This window comes from Lepidochelys olivacea (genome assembly GCF_965140295.1).
Source record: "Lepidochelys olivacea isolate rLepOli2 genome assembly, chromosome: 6".
Taxonomy (NCBI): Eukaryota; Metazoa; Chordata; order Testudines; family Cheloniidae; genus Lepidochelys; species Lepidochelys olivacea.
Genome location: NC_140416.1, coordinates 67,855,227 through 67,881,792, shown reverse-complemented (window position 1 = coordinate 67,881,792; position 26,566 = coordinate 67,855,227). Strand labels below are relative to the sequence as shown.

Sequence of the window (26,566 nt, the reverse complement as noted above, 5' to 3'; positions counted from 1 at the left end):
TCTCTGACATGATAGAGGAAGAGGACAAACAAAGAGATCTTGACAGGCGGACCTGTTTGGGGAACAGAGCCCCGGAAAATGTTGGTTCCCTGAGGGAGAGGAGAGATCACAGGGGAAAATTTGCTCACTGGTGCTCCACAACAAAATTTAAAAGCTAGAATGCTAACAGACAAGATGAGAGCTCTTAATTGCCACTTCCTTTGACTTCTGAGGTATAATCTGGGGTGTGAACAGCCTTTAATGCCTGTGGACAAGACTGAACTACGTCCAGTATTGCAAGAGGAGAAGCAGGCTGGGGAATTGGCCAAGATCCAGAAAGGCAGCCTTATATCCCTCTGCCATTTGGAAATGTGTGATCATCTCATAGCAGTAGAAATACAGCTCAGCATGCAGATGGCTACCGAGCCTCCTGTCAGCTGTACTCCCAGTAGACTCCAGAATTTGTGACCTATACACAATGTTGATTCAGCCTTTGCACATTTTTAAGTCCTGAAAATACTTTCCTGGCTGTCTTGACTAGATGGCAGAGATACTGTAGCATATAAAATGTTATTTAATAACCACCACCTGCACTTATGGAAGGCTACCTCAATGATCACCGGACCCTGATGTTCCAGCAGTACTGAAATTTCACTGCCTCATACATTTTTCGTATTTGCCAGCCACACTACTCAGTCTGAAAACTTCACCCTCAGCCACACACACTCCAGTGGTCTTTTGAAACCTCAAAGCCATTTCGTACCTAGCATGCATCGCGGCCACTATCTTTCTACTGGGAGAGTACTGCAAAATCACAAAAGCTATTAATGCTGATCCTTAATTGAAAGGGAGGGGTTGGCACTGATGGACACGATGCATCCCTTCTTCTAGGGGATGCCTGTGCTGTTTTGGCAGGACTCATATACCCTGCAGCCACAGAGACAGGGTATTGAGAAGTGATCTCATTTCCCACACGGCAGTTAAGAGCTCTACCAATAGGCCACCTGGTTTATGATTATGGTTCTCATCCATACCTCCTCTAAGACAGATTCTTCTCACCTACCCAAGAAACTAATCCAATGGAAATTTCAATTCTGAGGCAGGGACTGAAGATATTTCAACAATGAGTTCCAACTTCATCCTTGGCCATTATCTTTCCCCTTTCATACTTCATCTACACTCATCATTAATGTCCATTAAACCTCTGTATGAGAATGTGTTTCCTGGGTGGCCCTATAATAATTGTATGCCATATTTGCCTAATCCAAATTACAATTAATGTATCAAAAGAGCTAGATTTCAAATCAGTGTCTTCAGAATCCACCACCTACCTCCAGCAAGTCAATCATCCGTGTCATCTGAGAGTAAATAAGAACTCTGTGTCCTTGAGATTTCAGCCGTGTCAACAGAAGGTCAAGAGCATAAAGCTTCCCACTGTCTGTGATCAGGCTCTCTTTGTCTGAGAAGGAGAGGGTGAGAAAAAAGTGAGTAAAAAGCTGAAACAGCTGCATGAAACAAGCTAACAAAGGATTTATTTCTGAAACTTCGTAGTGTTTCACTGCAGTATCATTTCCTAAAGTGACTGGGACTGGGGGAGCTGCAAGCTCCCTTCTGGCCAGCATGTCTAACCTCATTGTTTATAGTAACTTTTGCTGGTTTGGGCTGGAACTGGCGTATAAGAGCTCCCCAACCTGGGAATCACGTCCACACAAATAAGACATGGTCCTGTTTAGATAGCCACATCCCACTGTCAAGGCCTCTCTCTTAGTATCACCGGGGACTATGTCCACACTAGTATAATAAGGAATCTCTTCATGTTATACCACACAGACAACAAAGTTCTGTCTTTTGGACATCTGCTATTGCCATCCTCCGAGGTTTGGTTATATTATTCATATTACTGATGCATGCACAAGACCAACAGTATTACCAGTACACAAGTTTGGTTCATTGTGAAACAAAACATCCTTCACACACTGCCTGGATTCCCTCCTCATTTCTAGTTTTCTTTTTGTTTTTAAGAGCGGTTTCCAGCTGACAATCTTTAAGACACTTTAAATATAATTTTTCATATCCTCTCTCCTTCAGCACTGCAGCAGCAGTTTGGGCAGGAAGGAGTTTCTGTTTGCAGATTCTGTGCATAAGCAATGTACTACCACTGAAAAGGAGACAGGAGGAGGGAAATGGTGGTGGTGGAGAAATTTCCTCAAAAATTCTCAGCTAGAAAGATCACAGATTACTTTATCCTTTTGATGTCTGAATCCTAGGCCTATAATCAGGATGGAATGTGATAACTGCAGATAATTCAGGTTGTAGCAGAGTCCTGAGATTTTGAGAATATATTTTCCTATTAACTAGCAGGTACCCTCCCACCCACCCGCCTTTTTTTTTTTTTTTTTTTTTTGCAGACTTGTCAATGTATAGATTAGACCAGAAGTGATGGGCTAACATAACAGACTTCTGTAAGGCATTTAACTTCGTACAGCATAACATTCTGATTAAAAATAGCAATATAAAAAAAAAATCACGGTAGCACATACTAAATTGATTACAAACTGGTTAACTGATAGATCTAAATAATAAATAAATAAATAAATAAATAATAAATGAGGACTCATCCAAGGGGAATGTTTCTAGTAGAGTCCTGTAAAGATCTGTTCTTGGTCCAATGCTATTCAATATGCTTCTCAATAATATGATATGGAAGAAAATATAAAATCATTTATGACAAAGTCTACAGTTAGCACAAAATTATTAGTGGTAAGTAATAAGGACAGGTCAATTATACAGAGTGAGCTGGAAAACCTGCCTTATGGTGAGAGATGCTAGAAGCTTAATTTATTTGTTTATCCAGGAGAAATCTAAGAGGTGATTTAGTCGTCTGTGACCCATGCCCCATGCTACAGAGGAAGGCAAAAAACCTCCAGGGCCTCTTCCAATCTGCCCTGGAGGAAAATTCCTTCCCGACCCCATATATGGCGATCAGCTAAACCGTGAGCATATGGGCAAGATTCACCAGCCAGATACCCAGGAAAGAGTTTTCTGTAGTAACTCAGATCCCACCCCATCTAACATCCCATCACAGGCCATTAGGCCTATTTACCATGAATATTTAAAGATCAATTAATTACCAAAATCATGTTATCCCATCATACCATCTCCTCCATAAACTTATCGAGTTTAATCTTAAAGCCAGATAGGTCTTTTGTCCCCACTGCTTCCTTTGGAAGGCTATTCCAAAACTTCACTCCTCTGATGGTTAGAAACCTTCGTCTAATTTCAAGTCTAAACTTCCCAATGACCAGTTTATATCCATTTGTTCTTGTTTCCACATTGGTACTGAGCTTAAATCTCCAGTATTTATCTTAAATCTTAAACCTCTCCCTCTCCGGTATTTATCCCTCTGATATATTTATAGAGAGCAATCATATCTCCCCATAACCTTCTTTTAGTTAGGCTAAACAAGCCAAGCTCCTTGAGTCTCCTTTCATAAGACAAGTTTTCCATTCCTCGGATCATCCTAGTAACCCTTCTCTGTACCTGTTCCAGTTTGAATTCATACTTCTTAAACATGGGAGACCAGAACTACACACAGTATTCCAGGTGAGGTCTCACCAGTGCCTTGTATAATGGAACTAAAACCTCCTTATCTCTACTGGAAATACCTTGCCTGATGCATCCCAAGACTGCATTAGCTTTTTTCACGGCAGTATCACATTGGCGGCTCATAGTCATCCTATGATCAACCAATACTCCAAGGCCCTTCTCCTCCTCCGTTACTTCTAATTGATGCGTCCCCAGCCTATAACTAAAATTTTTGTTATTAATCCCTAAATGCATAACCCTACACTTCTCACTATTAAATTTCATCCTATTACTATTACTCCAGTTTACAAGGTCATCCAGATCCTCCTGTATGATATCCTGGTCCTTCTCTAAATTGGCAATACCTCCCAGCTTTGTATCATCCGCAAACTTTATGAGCACACTCCCACTTTTTGTGCCAAGGTCAGTAAGAAAAAGATTAAATAAGATTGGGCCCAAAACTGATCCCCGAGGAACGCCACTGGTAACTTCCCTCCAGCCTGACAGTTCACCTTTCAGTAGGACCCGCTGTAGTCTCCCTGTTAACCAATTCCTTATCCACCTTTCAATTTTCCTATTGATCCCCATCTTTTCCAATTTAACTAATAATTCCCCATGTGGCACCATATCAAACGCCTTACTGAAATCTAGGTAAATTAGATCCACTGCGTTTCCTTTGTCTAAAAAATCAGTTACTTTCTCAAAGAAGGAGATCAGGTTGGTTTGGCATGATCTACCTTTGGTAAAACCATGTTGTATTTTGTCCCATTTACCATTGACTTCAATGTCCTTAACTACTTTTTCCTTCAAAATTTTTTCCAAGACCTTGCATACTACAGATGTCAAACTAACAGGCCTGTAGTTACCCGGATCACGTTTTTTCCCTTCTTAAAAATAGGAACTATGTTAGCAATTCTCCAATCATACGGTACAACCCCTGAGTTTACAGATTCATTAAAATTCTTGCTAATGGGCTTGCAATTTCATGTGCCAATTCCTTTAATATTCTTGGATGAAGATTATCTGGGCCCCCCAATTTAGTCCCATTAAGCTGTTTGAGTTTCGCTTCTACTTCAGATATGGTAATATCTGCCTCCATATCCTCATTCCCATTTGTCATGCTATCATTATCCCTAAGATCCTCTTTAGCCTTACTAAAGACTGAGGCAAAGTATTTGTTTAGATATTGGGCCATGTGTAGATTATTCTTGACCTCCTCTCCATCCTCAGTGGTTAACGGTCCCACTTCTTTCTTTGTTTTCTTCTTATTTATATGGCTATAGAACCTTTTACTATTGGTTTTAATTCCCTTTGCAAGGTCCAACTCTACTTGACTTTTAGCCTGTCTCACTTTATCCCTACATACTCTGACCTCAATAAGGTAGCTTTCCTTGCTGGTCCCTCCCATCTTCCACTCCCTGTATGCTTTCTGCTTTTTCTTAATCACTTCTCTGAGATGCTTGCTCATCCAGTTTGGTCTACAACTCCTGCCTATGAATTTTTTCCCCTTTCTTGGGATGCAGGCTTCCGATAGCTTCTGCAGCTTTGATTTAAAGTAATCCCAGGCCTCCTCTGCCTTTAGATCCATAAGTTCTTCAGTCCAATCCACTTCCCTAACTAATTTCCTTAATTTTTGAAAGTCAGCCCTTTTGAAATCAAAAACCCTAGTTGCACATTTATTTTTGTTAATCCTTACATTCAGTTTGAACTGAATTAGCTCATGATCACTTGAACCAAGATTATCCCCTACAACCATTTCTTCTACGAGGTCCTCACTACTCACCAAAACCAAATCTAAAACAGCATCCCCTCTAGTCGGTTCAGCAACTACTTGATGAAGGAATCCATCAGCTATCGCATCTAGGAAAATCTAAGCCCTATTATTATTGCTAGCACTCGTCCTCCAGTCTATATCTGGGAAGTTAACGTCTCTCAAGATCACGCAGTTTCCATTAGTATTTACTTCATTAAAAACATTTAAAAGGGCTCTATCCATATCCAAATTAGATCCCGGCGGTCTATAGCACACCCCAAGCACTATCCCAGGGGAGGCTCTAATACTTTTCTTCCCCAATGTAATTTTTGCCCAGACAGACTCTGTCTTATCCATTCCATCGCTTCTTATTTCTTTACATTCTACCTCATCATTGATATGCAACGCTACTCCATCACCTTTACCTTTATTTCGGTCTTTCCTAAACAGCATATACCCTTCAATACCTGCAGTCCAGTCACGACTACCATTCCACCATGTTTCTGTTATCCCTATAACATCTGGTTTCACTTCCTGCAGCAGTAGCATACCCTTCTATTCTGTGGATCAGTTATTATAAGGTAAGTAACTTCTTTTTTGAGTGCTGGTCCCTAGGCATATTCTACTGTGGGTGAGTACTGCTGAGAAGCAGTACTCAAGTAGGAGGAAGGTGCGAGGATGCAGGTGACAGAGTCATCTGAATGACTGCTGTCCCAAAGGATGTGTCAGCAGAGGAGTCCTGTATTAGAGCGTCATGTCTTGTGACTGTATAGATGGAACTCCATGTAGCTCCTTTGCAAATGTAAAGTAAAGATACTCCCTGCAGCAGTGCACTGATGTTACTTGTGTTCTTGTAGAATGAGCCTTTACTCCATATAGGGTAGAACAGCTGGTAGCTGAGTAGGATACAGCCAGAAATCCATTTAGAGATATCCCTAGTGAGAGAAGGTCCCAATGATGGGGAAAATTGAGGCTTGGGAAGAGAAAAACATCTTCTGGTGTAATATAAGTCTCTGTGCTCCCCAGGGCAGGTGGAGGTGGGTGCTCCCCCAGGCAGGGAATCTAACTTATTAAAATTACAGTAAAAGCTGTTTTATCTGGCACTTCACCAACCAGAAAGATCTATAAACTGGCATTTCTGATCTTCATTGAAATTCCGGTTTATAGTCTGATTGGCGGGGGGCGGGCAAGGGGTTGCAGCGCAGGAGGGGATGCGGAGCGCGGGCTCTGGGAGGGAGTTTGGGTGTGGGAGGGGGCTCAGGGCACAGAGTTGGGGCGCGGGAGGGGGTGCCGGATCCTGAAGGTGCTCACCTTGGCAGCTCCCCGCAAGCCACAACCTGTCCCAGCTGCTCCTAGGCGGAGGCATGGTAGGCGGCTCCACGCACTGCCCCTGCCCCACCCTGAGTGCTAGCTCCACAGCTCCCATTGGTTGGGAACCACAGCCAATGGGAGCTGCGGGGGTGGTGCCTGTGGGCAAAGGCAGCGCACAGAGCTGCCTGCCACACCTCCACCTAGGAGCAGCCGGGACAGGTCGCCACTTGCGGGGAGCCGCCAGAGTTGAGTCCCCCCCAGATCTGGCACCTGCCTGTACCCCCTCCCATGCCCCAACCCCCTGCCCCAAGCCCCCTCCCACAACCAAACTCCTTCCCAGAGCCCGCACCTCACAACCCCTCCCACACCCCAATCCCCAGCCCTGCACCCCCTCCCACACCCAAACTCCCTCCCTCTTAGTTAACCAGCACTTATGAGCACCCCTATTCCCACAACATGCTGGATAAAACAGATTTTACTGTATTAAGAACGAAGCACAAAACACAGTAAAGGCAAACTATGAAATATTTACAGATCGAAGAATAACGAAGAAACCGTTCTGGACACTGGGAGATTCTGACTCAACCACACAGTGGTAATAAGGAACGGGAGAGGTGGTTGAGCTGCTCTGCCCTTTATACCCTTAGAAGCATGAGGAGAACAAGGGCACATGTATAGACCAACCGACACTGCTTGTAAGAATTCTCTGACTCCACGCGCATGAAGTGCACGTGCACCCACAGTGGAATACACATCGGGACCAGCACAAGAAGAAGACAGACAGTTCAAGACCTGAATTTAGGCACTCAGATGTTTTCCAGCTGCAAATGATGGCATTAGTAACCTCTAAAACAGAGCACAGCCACCTTAACAGTGTTAGTAATTTCATCAACTCTCTTAAGAAAAACAGAACCCTGAACTCAGGCTTTGGCAGGTAAGTGACAGATGAAATGCTTTAAGAGCCATTTGGTTTAAGTTGATATATTTGGGATCTTTAAAAAAGGTATAAATTTACTTTCAAATGAAGACCCATTTAATTTTGCTCTTCTTCCGGTTGCTTGCTTTCCACTGCAGGATGAATTAAATTATTTAGCTTCATTAGTTATGAAACATTAAGACTTTAGAAATGATAAAAAGCTGATGTGGTTGTTAACTATCAGTGGGATGAGTATGAGAGGAAGAAGTGAAATAACAAGTAGTGGTTGTTCAAATGTAAAATCTGTCTAGTCAGTTTGCCAAAAGAAATTATGCTGAGACAAGCAACCCAACTAAAGGATTCCGTTGTAGTGCTTAGGAAGAACTTTTGGCATGGTTCAAAAGGCAAAATACTACTGCTTTTCTTCTGCAATCTCTTAACAAGTGTGAATAGGGGATTAAGTTTTGGTAACTGGAAACATTAGATGCCTCATCACTGATTCCAACCATCTCCCCTTTAATGGTTCATTATATTTTAAACAATTACAAACAACTGGATGCATACTGGGAGTGAAGGACAACTTATCATCAGATATCCCTTGACTCTGAGTCGGGTGAGAAGGAGGTCACACTGTCACAAAAATAATCTGTTGATCCCGATCTTTGCCTAATCTCTTGGCATACAGAACAAACTAAACTACAGAGAATTTAGGCAGAGATCCCTCAAGGAATGCAACCAACCGGAAAGCAAGAAACACGTATCAAAGGGAATATTTTTATACTGGAAGAGAAAATTGGTTTGTTTTAATTTTGTGTGTTGTGGTGTCCTCCTATCTTGACAATATTGATTATTTAAAACTCAATAATTTCTGTATGTTTAAAGATCGCCACCTAGTGTTCAAGAAGCATCACAGACTGCTTCTGCAAAGCCATGATCAGGCACATACCCTCTCCACCTATATGTTATCCCCAATAGAAAGCAACATTGTGTAGTTTACTAGAATAGAGTTTAAAAGATTTTCTCTCCCTACCCACTTTCTCCCACTGTTTTTACTTTCCCCCTTATCCCCTGTGGAAAAAAGTTTTTTAAAAAAGTGAGTGGAATTTCTCCAAAATTTTGAAAAAAAAAATTTTTTTCCCAAAATTTGAAACTGTAAAAATTTTGATTTTTAAATTTCATCATAAAATTTCAACTAAAGTGATTTTTTCCAGCTCAAAATGTCGTCACTGACATTTTATTTTTCATTAAAAAAAAGTCAACCAGTCCTATGACTTACAGATTGCACTGTGCCCAACAACAAATTCTTTATTACTATATAAAGTGGAGGAGGAAAAAGCAGTCAGTCCTGTAATCAACAACAGCAGGAAAGGGGCTGCGGACCTAATGGTGCCTCTTCAGTCAACAGAAAAAAAAACAACTACCAACCAGCCAGGCAGGGGATGGACTGAAGCTGGCTGAGAGGGGGTGCTATAGATACTACTGCCTGTGGAAAACAGATAGTCACTAATGATTATGACTCAGAATAACCTCAGTGAGAGTTCTGGCTGATGACTGTGGCCGGACACATGGACCCCTGGGGAATTAGAAAATGCCCCTCTGGATATATAAAAATATAGAAGAAAGAGAGATAACGAGTCTGTATTCTAGTGACCCTCCCCCCGGGCAGTCTGCAGAGCACAATGGGGTCAATAAGAAGCTAGCTGGCTCTCACAGTAAACAGCCAGTGCTTTTTATCGATGCTAAAAGGACTCAGACGCTTCCTGCCATTTAATCCAGGACCATTTTTCTTTCAAAGAACAGGAAAAGCCTCAAGAGATTCCCACAGTGATCGCAACTAAGTCTGCTGCCAGGGGTAGTGGGAATTCAGTCTCAGAGAGAGATAGGGACAGGGTTAAGAGATAGAAGCTGCTTCAGTACCTACTTATTTTAGAGCTTTGCACCCATAGTTCCATTTTACATTCACTGGGCTTTATCCTTGCATCAAATTGCTTCTTCGGTGCTTCATTATTCACTTTCCATAATGACTTGGATCATACCTGCATCCATACATACACACTGCTCCCCTGTCCCTGCATCTATGTCCCTTCTCAGCGCTCAAACTTAAACCTACTCTATTTCTCACTTAACCAACATCCGCTTGCTTAACCCAGTTTCGGTATACACTTCCTCAAGCACCCACCCATATGCTTAACCTTGCACCTGCATCATTCACCATATAGTTACTTACTAGTGCACACCCACAAGATTCCTGTGTATTGTTATTCAAACAATATTTAATTCCAAACTTTTTCTTTTATAAAAACTTTTTCAAGTGGCAGAATGAGATATCAAGATTTTTTCAGAACACATCCTCATCTTTCGGGGTCCACCTCAGCCACAAAACTTTCTTACACTCATGCACCTCTCCTTTCATGCCCCCCACCTACTTTACCCCAACACTTTTATCCCTCCCATTTTCTTTTAGCTGCAGTTATGATGTTGCACTCTATAAGATTTTATGCAAATATGCTAATGAGTGTGACTATAATGTAACTGGAATATGCTTCATGAAGAAGGTCTCTTGTAAGGTATCATTACAAAGCTTATAATCTACTGAGTGTGGTCATCCTATTTGTATGTATGTATCATTCTTGTATGTGAAACTAGAAATATGAAATATAACTCTGAGGGCCTTTTGTAATTATGCAAAGTGTGGGCCATTAATGGTGGTTTGGAACCTTGATGGCTCCCATCAACCAGGACAACTGACTGTGGATGACTCTGTTTGCTTGCACGCCTTCCTGTGAGTCAGGCTGGGAGGAATGAAGGCTTGGGGTCTCACAGGACATGTCACCTGGTACTGAAATCCATCTTAAACCAGGTGCTTTTCCATTTAGAAGGAGGGGTGGGGACCCAAAGAGACAAAAGATTCCTGCCTTGTGCCAAAGCTATATAAGGAGGTGGAACAGAACAAAGGGGGCTGCAATCATGAGAAATCCCCTAGCTAGCACCTGAACTCGAACAAGGGCTGTACAGGGGAAAGGATTGTGCCCAGACTAGGAAGGCGTCCAGTCTGTGATAGAAACTTACTAGAACATCTCTGAGGGTGAGATTTAATCTGTAATCACTTTTTTACTGTATTAGGCTTAGATTTGTGTGTTCTATTTTATTTTGCTTGGTAATTCACTTTGTTCTGTCTGTCATTACTTGGAACCACTTAAATCCAATTTTTTGTATTTAATAAAATCACTTTTTACTTATTAACTAACCCAGAATATGTATTAATACCGGGGGGGAGGGGGGGAGGGAAGGGGAGAATAGCTGTGCATATCTCTCTATCAGCGTTACAGAGGGCGAACAAATTGTGAGTTTATCCTGTACAAGCTTTATACAGGGTAAAATGGATTTATTTGGGGTTTGGACCCCACTGGGAGCTGGGTACCTGAGTGTTGGAGACAGGAACACTTCTTAAGCTGTTTTCAGTTAAGCCTGCAGCATTTGCGGGACGCATTTCAGACCTGGGTCTGCGTTTGTAGCAGGCTAGCGTGTCTGGCTCAAACCAGGCAGGGCACTGAAGTCCCAAGCTGGCAGGGAAAGCGGGCTCAGAGGTCGTCTCAGCACATCAGTTGGCAATTCCCAAGGGGAGTTCTGTGATCCAACCCGTCACAGCAGTAATTAACCTTTTGATTTTGTATAATTGCTGGAGACCAAACGTGTAAGAGTTCACCACACTGTATAAATCAGATTAATCTGAAACTATCTCAGCAGGTATGTTAGCCCCACTTAATAGTGTGTGAACGTGCACACATACATCCACACAAACATATCCCTCGGATAACCTGTCTTCAATTCCCCTATGAGAAATCTTAGTAAACCAGAAAGCAGCAAGCAAAAACCATTTTCCTTTTACCCTGTTCATGTCCCCCTCCAAAGATCCTTGACCCAAAAAGGTCTTGGGAACAAGCTAGCAATCTGTAAGCGTGAGCTGTTTTTCCTCTTGACTATCTCTTAAATCTCTAGCGCTTCATGCAGGCCACTATTCAGGACCATCATTCTGCAAAGTGACAGTATTCCCAGCTACTGAATGTCACTGTGGTACCGGTAATCAAACTGGGAGCTAGTTACCTATGCTCAGAATTATGGGCTAATCAACAGGATCAAAATGAAGGCTGAGATTGCTTTATTATTGCAGTGACATCTTTCCTCCCCTGGCCCCAGAATTTAAGCAAGTCTGCCATGTTGCAAACACAGATTTTTCCAGTCCAAATCCAGTGAATCATCCCCCCGCTCGCCTCTGCTTCTCAGGCCATTTTACCCTATATTTGGTACCCCAAATCCTGCCTTTTCTTTGCAGACTGCTGCAAGTATAATGTTTATCCTCTAGTTCAGAGGACTGGCAAACAGACCTCCTAGACCAATACCACAGTGTCTCAGTGGACTTGCTCACAGGAGGCACTTGTGAAATGAGTGTCTATCCACCAATCTCTAAAGAGTCTTCTGTTCTGGAGCAGTGATGGAAGAAGTATTTTTGAATATGTGCCTAGCAGGAGGACAGGGGACAAGGGGAGGGGCAAAACACAAAGCCCTAGTATTGTGGTCTAGCAATCAAAAACATCTCTTTATAGCCTAAAATGCTGGTTGAGTTACAGGGCTGGCCTAAGGGAAAATGGCACCCTGGGAGAACTTGCATTTTGGTTCCCCTGGCCCCCGTGGGCGTGGTGCCCCCTCATTGCCCCTGGCCCCCATGGGCTCCCCAGGCTCCCCTCCCTCCCTTCGCCCCAAAGACCTGCTGTCCCTCCTGCACCCCTAATCCCAGCACCCCCTTTGCTCCTAAGCCCTGCATCCCCCTCCTGCACCCATGGAAAGTGACCTGGATGCACGAAGCAGCTGGCATTGCTGCTCGTTCCCCCCTAGACTGCTGCTCCTTTGCCCCGCACACCCCTAGAAGACTGGGGGGGGGGGGGGGGAGGCCGAGGAGCAACATATGGGCTCCCTGCAGCCAGGTCACTTTCCCCACATGGGCTGCGAAAGGAGAGGGCATGAGAGCAGCAGCTCCTGATGCCTCACAGCCCAGGTGGGGAAAGTGACCTGAATGCAGAGAGCCCTGGTGTGTGTGCACGGGGTGACTCCGTGAGGGAGACTGTGTGTAAGAGTGTGTGTGAGTAAAAACAGCTAACAAAAGCCAAAACTGGCCAAAACACCAGCCATATGCTGCTCCCACTAAAACAGAAATATCCCACTATCTCATCCTTCACGTTTCTCATATGAACGACTAGGGCTGGAATTAAATTTTGGTATGAAATTGGGGGAAATTTAAAAACTGTTTAAAACATTTTAAAAATAAAATGTATGAAAAACTTTAATACATTTTATTTACAGTGTCACTATGCATACTAATCTTGCTAGTCCTCCCCCACAGACAGAGAGGCACCAAGGCTAGGATCAGGACCAGCTGTGCCCCCAAAAGACTAGGCCAACTCTCCAAATCGGACCAAACCCACATCCTTACCCAACCCGAACTGGACTGAACCCCCTGAACTGGACCTGACCCACATCCCTCCCCAGACTGAACTGGACCCAACCCACATCCCTGCCTAGACCAGGGGCACTGGTGGGGGGGATGGGGCAAGAGGAACTGGGGGAGGTTCAGTCTCCCCCAGGGGTGCTGGTGAGGGACAGGGGGCACTGGGTCTCCCCGAGGGATGCTGGTGGGGGGATGGGGCAAAGGGACTCTAGTTGCTCCACGGGGCCCGGGCCAAGGGGGCTTACCTGGAGCAAGGAGCACCCACTGGTTGGGGTGTCCGTCCACTGGGTGCTGGTGCCGCCTACTGCCCAGCATGGTCCGGGACCCCCACACTCCCTGGCCTCTGATTTCGAATAATGGTGGGGCTGGGGCGAGCTGCATGTGCAGCACCCTCCCACCAGTGCTGCCCCAGGCCTCACAGGGACCTGGGAGCCCAGGGAGGAGGCGGGAGCTACACCACTTGGGAGCCCAAGAGTCCAAGGCCCGCAGCAGCCAGAAACCCCGGGCCTGCCGCCAAGCCTCTCCCTACCCCCGCTCACTCCACCAAGTGGTACGGGCCTCTGGGGGGGAGGAGGTGAGGCCGGAGCAGAGCCGCAGCGGCTGAGGGCTCCTCTCCACCCCCGTCACTGGAAGGAGCTCTCATCTGACTGCTGGCGGGCTGACAGGAGCAAAGGGGGCGGGGGGAGGGAAAGGGACAGGAAGGAGGGGGCAGCCCTGGGCCCAGTGGCCAAGAGGGGCTGGGCTGGGTGGAGAGGAACCACTGCCGCAACCGCTTGGCTGCAGCATGCAAGTGGAGCTCCGGGCCAGGCCAGTGCACGGTGCCCTCTTTGACAGGCTGCCCTGGGCAGCCACCCCACCCAAAGGCCGGCCCTGTTGAGTTAAGCACCAGAAGAGGTTGTGTTAAACTAGCTCTCCCCCCACTGGCTGCTTTGCTTCAGAAAACGTATGGGTAGAAATCAGAGCACTTTAAGAAGTTAAAGGGATACTTTTTCACTCAAAGGAAAAAGAACAGATGACTTTATTTGCCTAGTCCCATTAATCTATTCCACTATAGAAATTTAGAAAGGAATTAGAAACTCACCTGGTATTCTGATGAAAGACCAGCCATTCTGAGGCCTGACCCCCAACAACCCTCCCGGATACTCTGGGAAGAACTGGGAGCATCGTTTCAGGCAATCAGCTGCTAGTTCGGGTGCCCCATTCAATATACACTGCTTTGCTTCAAGACTTCCTCCTTCCTTAAATGCCCTATGTTCATACTCTGCACTTTTATCATTGCAGTAGAAATCCAGAGGCACTGCTATTACCTATGAGTAAACACAAGTAAACTAATGAATACATACACTCACATTTTCCTTCTATTCACAAAAAAAGTCTTCAGTTAAATTAGTTTCCAGAGGGACAAGATTTAAAAGCAAAAGTCATTATGTTAATATACAAATGGTAATACCATCTTAAACTGATTTAAAATAATGAGAGCTGGAAAAAAAGTGCCCGGTCAATGCTCAGGCATGAACTATTGTCCTTCTGCTAATCTGTACTTTGACTTGCATTTAGTGCCAACAGTTGCAAGACGGAGGGCAAAACTAAGATAAAGTAATGTGCACTGTCACTGTATAGCTCATTTCATCTATGTTTGGTTGGAATTCTTCACTCTCTAGTAGTTCCTACTTGTCGGAGTCCAGCTTTGCACAACTCCCTCAACTTCTCCCCTACCCTAGAAGGCTACTGCATTTCAGCAGGGACCTATGTATAGTTGAAATACTGAAGATGTGGAAATCAGGAAAGAAAAATGTAAAAAGGGGGAAAAGAAGACACAGTTTGGTAGTCTTTCAGAGGCAGCACTTGGCAATGATGGGCCAGACAAATATTAATACAAGATTTCAGTATTTAAGATGAGTAGGGGGTTTATCTTATGTTTTTAGCTAGTCATTCTGTGCATCCCTTTCCTCACTGACTGTTTTCAGTATGCTCTCTCCAGCTACATAGAATAGTCTTTTGCCAACACAGGAACCCAGGCTTTATATCATAACTAGCTATCTTGGACCATCTCCATCATTTTAATCTTTGCTGCTATCTGGATGGAGAGTAGAAGAGACTGGTTAGCCAAACAGCTGTGTGTTCAGATGGCTGAAAGTCCCTTGATAAAGTGTCTGCTCCAGTAGACAAAGCTGCCTTTTGTATCATCTATAGTATTCTCTTATCTCTCCTCACCAGGCTAGCAGGCAACTCTGAGGTGCCATCCTGTGCAGCAGATAACTACTCAGAACAAATACATTTTAACAGCTCCCTAATGAAGGAGTTAAGATGGATGCAAGAAGCAATGGGAAAGACAGGAAGTGCTGTGCCATGTAATCCCAGATGTTCTCATCCATTTTTACCTAGGACTGTTGAAAAATAGGGTTCTACTCCCCTCTGATAGTTTCCTTTTCTCTCTCCATTTCCCCAAAGTGATGAAAACAGAAGGAATTGTGGGAAAAGTATGACACATCACACACATACAACTGCTCTAGTGGGATGCTCTATAGACCTCTCAATAACAGTTAGAGCATAAAATCCAAAGCAGATGGAGCAAATACATCACTTTCTTTTACAAGCCTCAAATTAAAGCACCAAATCACCATTTAACATGCAGTATTTTACAAGAAGGGGTACACTGCCAACTTCCTCTTCTCCTTTCTGAGTGTAAGTCTGCTTTGGGACAAGCACTCTGGGGGAAAGACTCTGCAAAAGCTCTTTATATTCCATTTCCTACAAAGATGATAGAGGAAGTTTTGATATGCTTTCGAGAGACCTGGAAAGGTGCTTTGAATTCATTTACCTCAACAGCTTCAAAACAATGAAAGCTAAATTGCAAATTTCAATGCATATTATTAAATTAATTCCCTAAGATGAGAGAAAAGTTATTTACTGATAATGGTGTGTTTGTAGTTTTCTTCTCTAATCCAGGAAACAAGTATGTCATCACTTCAGAGAACACAGTGTTATACACCAGAAGCAGGATGTAGAAAATTGATGTTATTTATGCACATGTATGAAAACTAGGAATTCTCTCCACAATTTCCAGCAGTTAGGGTAGGTAGATCCAGACCAGTTACATCAAGGTAAAAGGAATTAGAGCCTGCATCTACACCAGGGGAAAGACTGTGGCTAACCTTTACCTATCTTCAACCTCTTTTCCTTATATTGATAAAACCTTGTTTCCCAAATGGAAGGTTTTCTTTGCAACCATAAGGACTAGAGGTTTTTTTTTTTTTCTTTAAATGAATGCTTAGATTCTGGCACACAATTATGGTACAAATTCAAACAGAAAAAACAAGTAGTGCAGCAATTTGTGTATTTCAGCATGCACAAGGTCTGACTTATTCACGGACTAAAAATGGCTTTGAGCCTACTTGTTTTCATAGTGCAAACAGACGTACACTGCGGCTGCAGCTCTTCCAAGAGCAAAGGAATAGGAATTTGGGAAGGTGGAACAGGATGTTAGGATTGCACTTTAGACCAATCTGAAATCAGTAACGGATACTAAAACAGTTAATACACTGAGGACTCAGAATACCATCATTATGAAAAAATAAAATTAATCAGAACCAAAAGGCAGGGTTGAGCACTTAGCACTGATTCAAAGATGATTTGCTACAGTACACTGCCATCTGCAGTCAAAGCAAGAGACTGTATTTAGTGCAAGGCAGCAAGGTTTCTCATGATGAATGAATTTCAGACTCCTCTGCCTGAACACTGACCCCACAGTAATAGTGGCAAAAATGTACCCAGGGGCCTGTCTTTCCCCTTTGTTAAGGGCATTGTTTACCCTCAAGCTGTAGTTCATATTTCTACATTGAACAAACCTGAGTTGGAACAGAGAAGAATATTCCATACAGCAGTGATGCCCAAACTTTTTAGCTTTTACCACTTGGAAGGTGCTTGAAGGCCAGCACTTTACTCAAAATAGAGCAATCTGTAGCCACTTTCATATTCAATAAAGAAGTGTGACCTTTGTAGTAGGTCCTAGCATGCAATTCATTATGGCTGCTGAACTCAAGATGGGAAGTTTTGTTCCAGGAACCCTAATTTCCTCAGGCTACACATCTGTATGGAAAAAATGAGAGTGACTCTGAGGGCTGCACTTGCGTCACATCTGATCCTAAAGGAAGAGCTATTAGGAGAGAATGCCAAGGGAACTCTGCATGCCTGAGGTGTCCAAAAGCACTCTCTATATTAACAGGAAAGAACCTTCACCTGTAGGAAGTGTGCACATGTAAAGGTTATTAATATCTTAGGCAATAATTGGGGCAATCTGAGTTAGTCATGACAGCACCAAACACTTATAAGACATTATCCAAAAACATCTACATATTCTTCAAGAAAAAAGAAATCATACAAAGTGCTGAGGAACCTGTAAAAGGAAGGGAAAGAAAAGAAAGACAAATAATACTAATGGAAAAGTTTCATATATGCGCACATACCTCTCCCTCACTGTTAGGTCTGTTCTTGTGGTGCTACATGTAATGAAAGGCAGATAGTCCCTGACTCCAAATTCTCATGTTTATTAATGCATGCTATCAAATTGTATTAGTGCAGCAATCATGGATTAGATCAGTAAGACGACACTCTGTTTTGAGGTAATCTACATATATCATCTTTAACTCAACAGTTATACAGTATAAAATCAGTGCTAGTTTAAGGAATACTGTCTCTATTTTCATGCAAAATTGAATATGTTGAATATGTTGTAGGATTTTTAAATCACCTATCATTGTGATATTTGGAATCCATACAGGGGTTTATCAAACTCTTAAACTGAAGTGAACAATACATAATGCTCTGGGCTGATTTCATGAGCCCATTAAAAGTAAGAACATGAGACACACATGTACCCTTCAAATCACCTTCGTGTTTTAGGCCTCTCTCTGATTCAGTATAACGGCTTGCAAATGCATAAAAATTATACTCTGTCACAACCTTAACCATCATCTACAAACAATCCCATCCCTGTCTCTTGCTCCATTAACTTCCCACACCTCATCATAGCTCAGTACCAACAGCGGGACATTCTTTCTGGAAGCATTTGGGCTCATTCTGCTGTTTAAAGACTTGTACATTCTTGCCAACAGTTTATAACAAGCATGAAAACTCTTAAATTTTCACTTCCCAGGAAAACAAAGCCCTGTCTCCACTTAATCCTTTCTATGTAGTAGCCAAGCCAAACCAAGGCCAGACAATTTCCCCATTTACAAGTGTTATGACAAAATAAACTGCAGACACTGTTTTCCCCCACCTGCCCAATACTGGATCAGCATATCAATTCCTGAGCTGAGCTTTTAACCATGCTCCACTCACATTGACCTGCAGTACAGAAAATACACATATACCTTCATAGATGACACAACTTATTTATGGAGGTCAGTGAAGAGCCCCTATGCTATAGAGTTGACATAAGTAATTCTAGGGAGATCAGTGTTTCATTCACATCTATTTTCAGCTGTCTGTCCGGTCTTGAACAATGTGATGTTAGGACCAGGAACGATATCCCCCATTCTGCAAGGCCTAGTCAGATTCTTGGCCTCACAATCAGAGCAGATGAGCTCATTCCAGGAGGTGCCAAGGAGAAGCAAACAGGCCATGAGTGTAGACAGCTATTTGCCATCTTCCCTTCCCTAGATGCCAATGTATAATTACACACACATCCAGCTTTAGTCAAGCCCACTGATAAATCCAGTAATAACACAGATTAGGAATGGAACATTTGGGTGGCTTGGTGATAAGAGTCTTCTGCTCCCAGTCTGTTTCTCTATGATTATTGCTGTTATTGCTTCTCCATCAGCGACGGGGATTTATTGGTCTGCTATTGAGTCAAAGTAAACAGTAGACATCAGGCTTGGGAGCGTAGGCTAATTGGAAGCAGATGTCCTCACCTGAGGCTCCTCTGCAGCTAACCTTCCAGTTCCTTTAGGGTAGGGTTCTTTTTTTTGAGAGCAGGTGGTTGACTGGACTTCTGGAGCTACATATGATAACCTATGAAGGTGTTTCATACCCATAAACACAGTTATTGCTAGCAAGAGAGTGAAAGCTTTTCACATTTTATTGGATCATAAAATAAAGGGAATATAAGGTAAAAGAATGCCACGTGAGTCATTTCCCGTAGATTTGGAGTTTCTTCTCATTCAGCCTGTTTCTTATTCTCCATGTTCAGCTTGCCGCCCCCCGCCCTTTTTGGGGGGGGCGGGGGAGGTGAAGCCGAGGATGATGGATTACATAGTTCAAAAAAGACAAAAAGTCTAAGGTGCCAATCCTGCTGTTTGGCTAAGTGCTCCTGCTTGGTGCTGAGCACCCACAACTCTCTTTGACTGCACTGTAACTGCACAATGTGCTCAGCAGCTTGCTAGATCACGCCCTGGCAAAGCGACCTCATTCTTATCCATCATCATCGTATCTGTGCTATGGAGTCTAGCATGGTGTAGTTAGCGCACACCACATGCTTTTCTCACTTTATGCTGTTTCTCAAAAACTGCACCTTTACCCTGGCAACTGGGAGAAACAGGATTCAGTGGCTCACCTTTTATTAAAAAACAATGTGTCAAAAACTCCTTATGAAAACGGTATGCATGCATGGTTGGGAATTAATAAACAGATAACTCAATCTCTAGAGTGCCACAATAAAAAGAATAATTTACAGAGTAAAAATGGATTTCATGCAGTATTATTGTGATAGCCTGTACCTCATATGACACCCTGTACTCCATGTTCACCACTTTTATATAGTTATGATGTATTTTGTACAAAATGTGCCTTGTGAGGTTTCATTTGAAAACCCATAATCTGCTAAGCATTGTTGTCCTGTTAAAATGTGTGCACCAACATTGAATATTGAGCTATAAGATTTTGCTATATGTTTGTTACTGAAACATTTTGTAATTCTGGGGAATGCCCACAGACTAGCTCCCCAGTGTTAACAAAGGACTGACCACAGGTGTTAGAAAACTACTAGCTAATGAAGCAACCATTCACCATTAGGTGGGACTGTAAACAAAAGATTTGCATGTCATCCCTTACATATGCAGAAGGTGGGTGAACAAGAAATTTACAATTCACCTGGCAGATTGAATCTCACCTACCCCTTCGACTCTCACATAACCCACAGACTGCACCCAGCAGGGGGTAAGGGGCCCTCGGGAGAAGAATCCTCAAAGAGAGGAGAGTATAAAATAAGACATAATGGCTTCCCCATGACTCTATTCCCACACCTCGACACATGGAACCAAGATCATTTGGAAGACAGAGAGAAGCACCATTGAACTGTGGGAGGGGTGGCCCCAGGCGGGAAGGAGACAGCCTATGAAATGTATTGCAGCTTACGGTGAAACAATCTGGTTTGCTTTTAGAACTATTAGCTTTGGTAAAGTTTAGGAAATAGCTTGCGTTTTTATTTTTTATTTCTTTCATAACCATTTCTGACTTGTATGCCTTTATCACTTAAAATCTATCTTTTTCTAGTTAATAAACTTGTTTCATTGTTTATCTAAGCCTGTGTGCTTTTGGTTGAATTGTCTGGAGAATCTCTATTCAGGTTAACAAAGGCTGTTGCATAGTCATTACTCTGTGATAGAATGATGGACTTATAATGAGCTTACACTGTCCAAGGGGGCCTTGAACAGCGTAAGATGCACATTTCTGGGGTGTCAGGGACTGACGGATTTGTGGGTGTGGCCCTACATCTGTTCATGAGTTGCTGGGAGTAACTTTACATAGTTACTGCCTTTACATAGTAATGGATGTGTGAGCAGTGCTTGGAGAGGCTGCTTTTCACTAGCAGAGCAGAATAAGAGTTCTGGTCTGGAAAATTAAGGTGACACAGCAATTCAGTGGTTCAGCTTGCACTCTGGGACTATGGGCTAGTCTACACAGTTCTCCCAGCGCTCTAAAAAAAACCCACCACAATGAGAGGCATGGCTCCCAGTGCTGGTGCACTGTTTACACTGGCGCTTTACAGTGCTGAAACTTGCTGCGCTCAAGGGCGCGTTTTTTCATTGTAAATTGCCAGTGTAGTCAAGCCCTATGTCTACACTACAGACCTTACAGCAGCACAGCTGTACCGTTACAGCAGCACCGCTGTAAGGTCTCCTCTGTAGCCGCTCTATTGCCAGAGCGGTGGTAGCTACAATTCTTCCATCAGCCTAGCACTGCCTATGCTGCGGGTTAGGTTGGTATAGTTACGTCTCTAAGGGGGTGTGGATTTTTCACACTCCTGAAAGATGTAGCTATACAGATGCAAGTTCCTAGCGTTGACCAACACTCAGACAAAAACCCATCCCACCCTCCAACAAATCTCCCTTCCCACTCCCCCAAAAAGAAAAAGAAAAAAAAGCTCACTGAAGACAACAAACAGCTCCAATCCTCTTTAAATAACTCACTACTCTAAGCCTGAATGTTAGTTTTACAGCTTTTGGAATTAAGAGAGCAGTTGAAATCAAGAGACGTATTATTGGAAGAGACTATCCATACTGCAGAAAAACAGCATATTACTGGCCAGATATACTGCTAGAGTATTTGGGCTGAATTTCAGAAAGGGAACATGCATCTTTCATTTTGTAAAAATACATATCCAATCTTCACAGCACTACATAATGAACCAAATTCAAAGGTGATCAAAGGTGGTACAAGTTACACACTGACTAAGGGGCATAGCAGCAGCACTGTAACAGAAAAACAAAATGGTTATGAAAGTTTGGAGTCTGATAGGCCAATTAACCTTGCATCTTCCTTTGGTTGCTTTTGCTACTACAATCTTGCCCTTCCTCCTCCTGGGTAAAAAAGTTACAAAAAGAAGTTCTATAGAATTTAATACCAAAAGATATGCTTATTATAGTTCTTTTTAAAACCAACCAACCAACGGAATTTAATAGAGAATTCTATCCCTACTACAGCATTCCATAAAATGGTTTAAAAAACCCCCCACACTAGAAAGGGTATCATTTGCTATAGCTATTTTGGGGGTAATGTCTATAAAAGTCTGTTATATTCCTATAGAACTACATTGGAGTCAATCCTATTAATAAATTCTCTAGGACTTGACCAAATGAAATTAATACCATTTATCTCAAAATTTGGGCCAATATTAGAGATATTTCTTGCCACATAACATCTGTACAGGTAGAGATTTGAAAATTTTGTGGAGACAGGATATAGGAACACTTTTTTTAAGTGCACAAAAGGATATTTTCAAAGACAATGGTACTGTACAAAACATCATAGCAGCTTCATAAATAGTTACAAGAAGGAATAGATTCCCTCACTGTAATATCATCTTTGCAGGACTTACCCGTGGGCTGGCTATGCACAGGAAGGATGGCAGTTCAGTGACCTGGCAGCACCGGACTGATGAGGTAGCTGATCTCCTTCGATGTATGACATGGTCTGAATAGCCAGTAACTGTTTTACAGTGGCTACTGAACACAAGGTTCTAAAAATTAAATTAAATAAAGAGTTAATTCAATCAAGAAGGGAATCCTTTTTAGTTGTTTATCCCTGTGTCAGAAAGAATGATAATGAACAATCACAAAAGAATTTCCTTGGGAACAGGGATCTTTACATAGCTTCTGTAATGTTAGTGCACAGAATTCTCAGTGCCTCCATTTGCAACTGCCATTTTCAATTAGAAAAGGAGACTCTGCCCAGCTGCCACTTCTCCCCCTCTTGACATATATTTTGGAATTGGACACACTGTTTTGCCTCCTCAGCACTTTTTCACCTTAGCTTTTAATGGCAGGAAAGCAGATACATATTCCAGTAAGGATGACCCTCTCTCACACTCCTCAAAGGCACACCCTATGTGGATAGAAAGAACCTTAGCAGGAGAGAGCTCTACAAGGACATCAGAGGTGAACAGATTGTTATATTTCCACTATTTACAACCCTTTTCTAATCCTTTTTTCCTCTTTCCATGCAAAATTGCTCTTGAATTTATCATTGATGGCCTGAGGGTGCTGGCACTTAGGGTGTATATCCCATTGCCAGAATTGTGGTGCCCACATAGCGGCAGATCCCTCATTTTACAAAGGATATTTCTGGCATCATGAAAGTAGATGGAGCCAAAACTGTGGGGTCTGGGATGGCACTACAGTTTAAAGAAAGAAAAGCCACTCAATATGCTCTGGTCCTCAAGGAAAACAATGAAAAACCATCTACTTCAGAACAATTTTGCTTGCTTATTTTAGTTTCTGTCCCTCTTTTCCTTTGTCTTTATTACCATACATATCTGTATCAAAATATGACTTATGTGATCTAGAGATGAATACACTCTTGATGCTTACTCTTTATCTGAGCTTCTAATCTGTTCACAATTAGTTGCTATGGGATAATTATGATGTCAAAAATGGGAGATAATTTTGTGGGGACACTAGCAGCAGGAACAGATGAACTAAGGAACATACATCTTTTATTTTCATAGAATCAAAGGACTTGTTGTAGGGAGTCAGACCCCTAGTTCATTAAGCTCTGTAAGTAGCAACCATTACCTGATGCTTCAGAGAAGGACAACCCAAAATATACACATCCTATAATGCCTCTAAATCAATTGTGTGACAGTTAATATAGGGAGAAATTTCTTTCTGATCCATAGATCTATGCTCTGTAATGAAAACTGAAGAGAAAAAATCTGACACCAACAGAAATGTTTCTACATGGTACTGCAGAACTTCCATGAGGTATCAGCTGGATTCTGCCACTTTACAGTCCAAGCAAACACAAGAACTAAATACTGTAGTTGAAAATACTGTAGTTGTAACTGCAAGACAAAAGAATATTCTCATGACTCAATAACTTAAAACTCTCAAAAACAATGAAGGTAACTGTCTTCATGGTCAATCTATGCTAGTAACCCTTCTGTCACCGCAGATCTCCAAGTACACTCGATCAGCCCCACCTGTGAAAGCAGTGTTGCAGCTGCTATCAGTCTAGCTCCAGGCCTTGAGCTGGCACCAAGCAAATTCATACATCCTGACTCAATTCCTGCCCCTCAATCTGACTGAGTCCAGACTGGATTGATTCTTCTTTTACGTAATTTGAACAGGGTCAGGAATTTCTCAGCAAGTTCTTTGACAGCAAGCATTGGAATACTGGCTGCAGCACGTTTTTGTTTTTTATTTCCTAGAGAGAGAGTTGGGGATGAGGTGGTGGGAAACTGGAATTTCTCTCCACGCAAAACCTGGAGCGTAGGATATTATATTGCAACAATTAGCTAAAAAAATATTGATTCCACTGATACACACTTTCCACAGGACATCTTCACTGTTTGAGTCTCCGTTGGGCACTGATATAAAAAAGCAAGCCATGTTGGCTTCAGCCCAATTAGAAACAGGAAAAAACAAAGGAAAGACTAAGACGGTATCTCAAATAAGGAAAACCAAATTATATTTTGTATGCATGTGTACAAAGAACATTAAGAGACTTTTAATACAGAGTCTACTTCTCTATGTTATCTGTACACAAATTATGAGACAGTCACAAGAGAAGTATCCCTGTTTGAATTCCATGACGTGCTGCCATTAAATATTTATGATTGGAGCAGGTAGTAGATATATCAGACACAGTGGAAAACTAGCTTCCCATCAGATTCACATACATGGGAAGGAACTGAGTAAGGTTACAGGACATGGCATAGATATAACTCTAGGATGGATCACATACCCTTGTGCAACTAAGCCAAGAACAAAGCGCGGGGGGGGGGGGGATTTGTCACAAAGCAAGAATTAAAGTACCTGTCACAAGGGTGCAGTCACCAAGCGTGCTATAAAAGCATTCTTTCTGCTGGAAAACGGACTGCAAAACAGATATGGGACACAGGCTTCCTGCAGTCTCACTAAACTTTACTGCGTTCCCAGCCTTCTCAAACACAAATGAGGAAACGAAAGGAAATGAGGTGCTGTCTCCCACTATATCATATTAGCATACATTATATTTATAATATATATTGTTCTGAAAAGGAGATGTGAGAGAACCTGCCCAACCACACACACATTAAAAGTAGTTATAATTTCAGTGCTAACATAAGCAAGGTCACTCAAGACAGCATTAAACTGTTTCCTTAATCCCAAGAGGGATATTTAAGAGATTCTGGATTATCTTTGTACTTTGACAGATTATGTTTATATTTCACGCTTTTAATTGGAAGTGTTGACCTGAAGCACGAGAGAAAAGACTTTCCATGTTTATGCTGTTTTCTTTTTTTCTGTGTGGCTTCCTATGTGCTCTTATCTGGTTTAAGCCTGCAAGCAGACCCAAGGAGCATGAAAACGTCTCAAGCGGGTTTGCAATAAGAAAGTGACTTGGTATTTTTCCAGTACACACATAACTGAAATAAGGCACAACTGAGTAACAGCTTATTCTTTACCAGCTATTTTGATTTTGCATGGCTGACAGAAATGAAATTTAGATGTCTGTAAACTGCACAGATAGGGACTCTGAAACCACATAGGAAGTGCAGATATACAGTAATGCGTGTGTCCTAAAGACCCACTTTAATTATTATTACCATATTTTAAACTAATTGCAGCCAGGCCCCAAGTTGCAACATACTCTAGCTGAGAGGAATGGACAAAGCTCTCAAGAGCCTTTCAGCCCTAGAGTCAAGCTTCCTCTAGATCTACCAAAGGTAACACAAGCACCCTCTGTTGTACACACTACTGGACTTCCCACCCTAGCTGGCTCAGCTTTGCCTGGAGGAGCTGCTGACTACAACACTCACAACACCTGGACCAATAGTGACATGTGACTGCATCTTTGCCATGAAAACAGAGGTGATCTGGAGAAGGGGATGATATTTATGTCTTGCCAGGTTCTAGTACAAAAGGGACTGTATTATTCTCAACACAGTAATACTAATGGGAGTAACAAGTAACAGCTACATGAGCACACTATCAAGAGAATACACCTTGAATTCAACACCAAAATGCACTTGTTTTCTGCACTTTCCATTTAGCTGAGACATCCACTTTTATTTATTTTTAAACATGTATGTAACCCAATCCAAACCCAACCCATACTTCAGGACGGACACCCACCATTTTAGATCCAGGTTTTGTTCATAGCTTTTCCACTTATGCAAATATGAATACTAACCTTTTTAAGTATACACAACTCAATTCATACTATGAACTGCTATCCTCTGCAAGGCAGTTTTCGAATAATCAATTTATCAACAACTGGAGGCTACTCACTTGTATGGGCCACTGACTTTGGGCTGGCCACAATCAAGCCAAGAGAAAATAATATCGCTGAAGCCTAAAAATTCAAGTGTACAGATGATTACATAGGAGGCCCTACTCCCAATAATATCTGATTTCTCTGGTACATAGAAAAATGTTTATAGACATATTAGTCCACTACATTATCTATATCAATTATATCTGTGTCAGTTATATCTTTGTAAAAGTAACTGGTATTTCAGCTCATCTACAAAAAGAGTTACTTGCCCAGGTGTGTACTGTCTTGTCACCCTTTACTGTGATAGGCTTTCAAAGCC

The 26,566-nt window shown here is 42.5% G+C and overlaps 1 protein-coding gene across 1 annotated transcript in view; it reads right to left on the bottom strand.

Moving 5' to 3' along the window:
* The window catches only part of INO80 (INO80 complex ATPase subunit), a 130,658-nt gene that overhangs the window by 29,839 nt on the left and 74,253 nt on the right, over positions 1–26,566 (bottom strand). The window contains exons 25-27 of the mRNA XM_084630137.1: positions 22,367–22,507; positions 14,129–14,354; positions 1,311–1,438 (exon numbers count right to left, since the gene is read on the bottom strand). Of these exons, the coding sequence (XP_084486263.1) occupies positions 1,311–1,438; positions 14,129–14,354; positions 22,367–22,507 (495 nt within the window). The remainder of the gene's footprint in view (positions 1–1,310; positions 1,439–14,128; positions 14,355–22,366; positions 22,508–26,566) is intronic.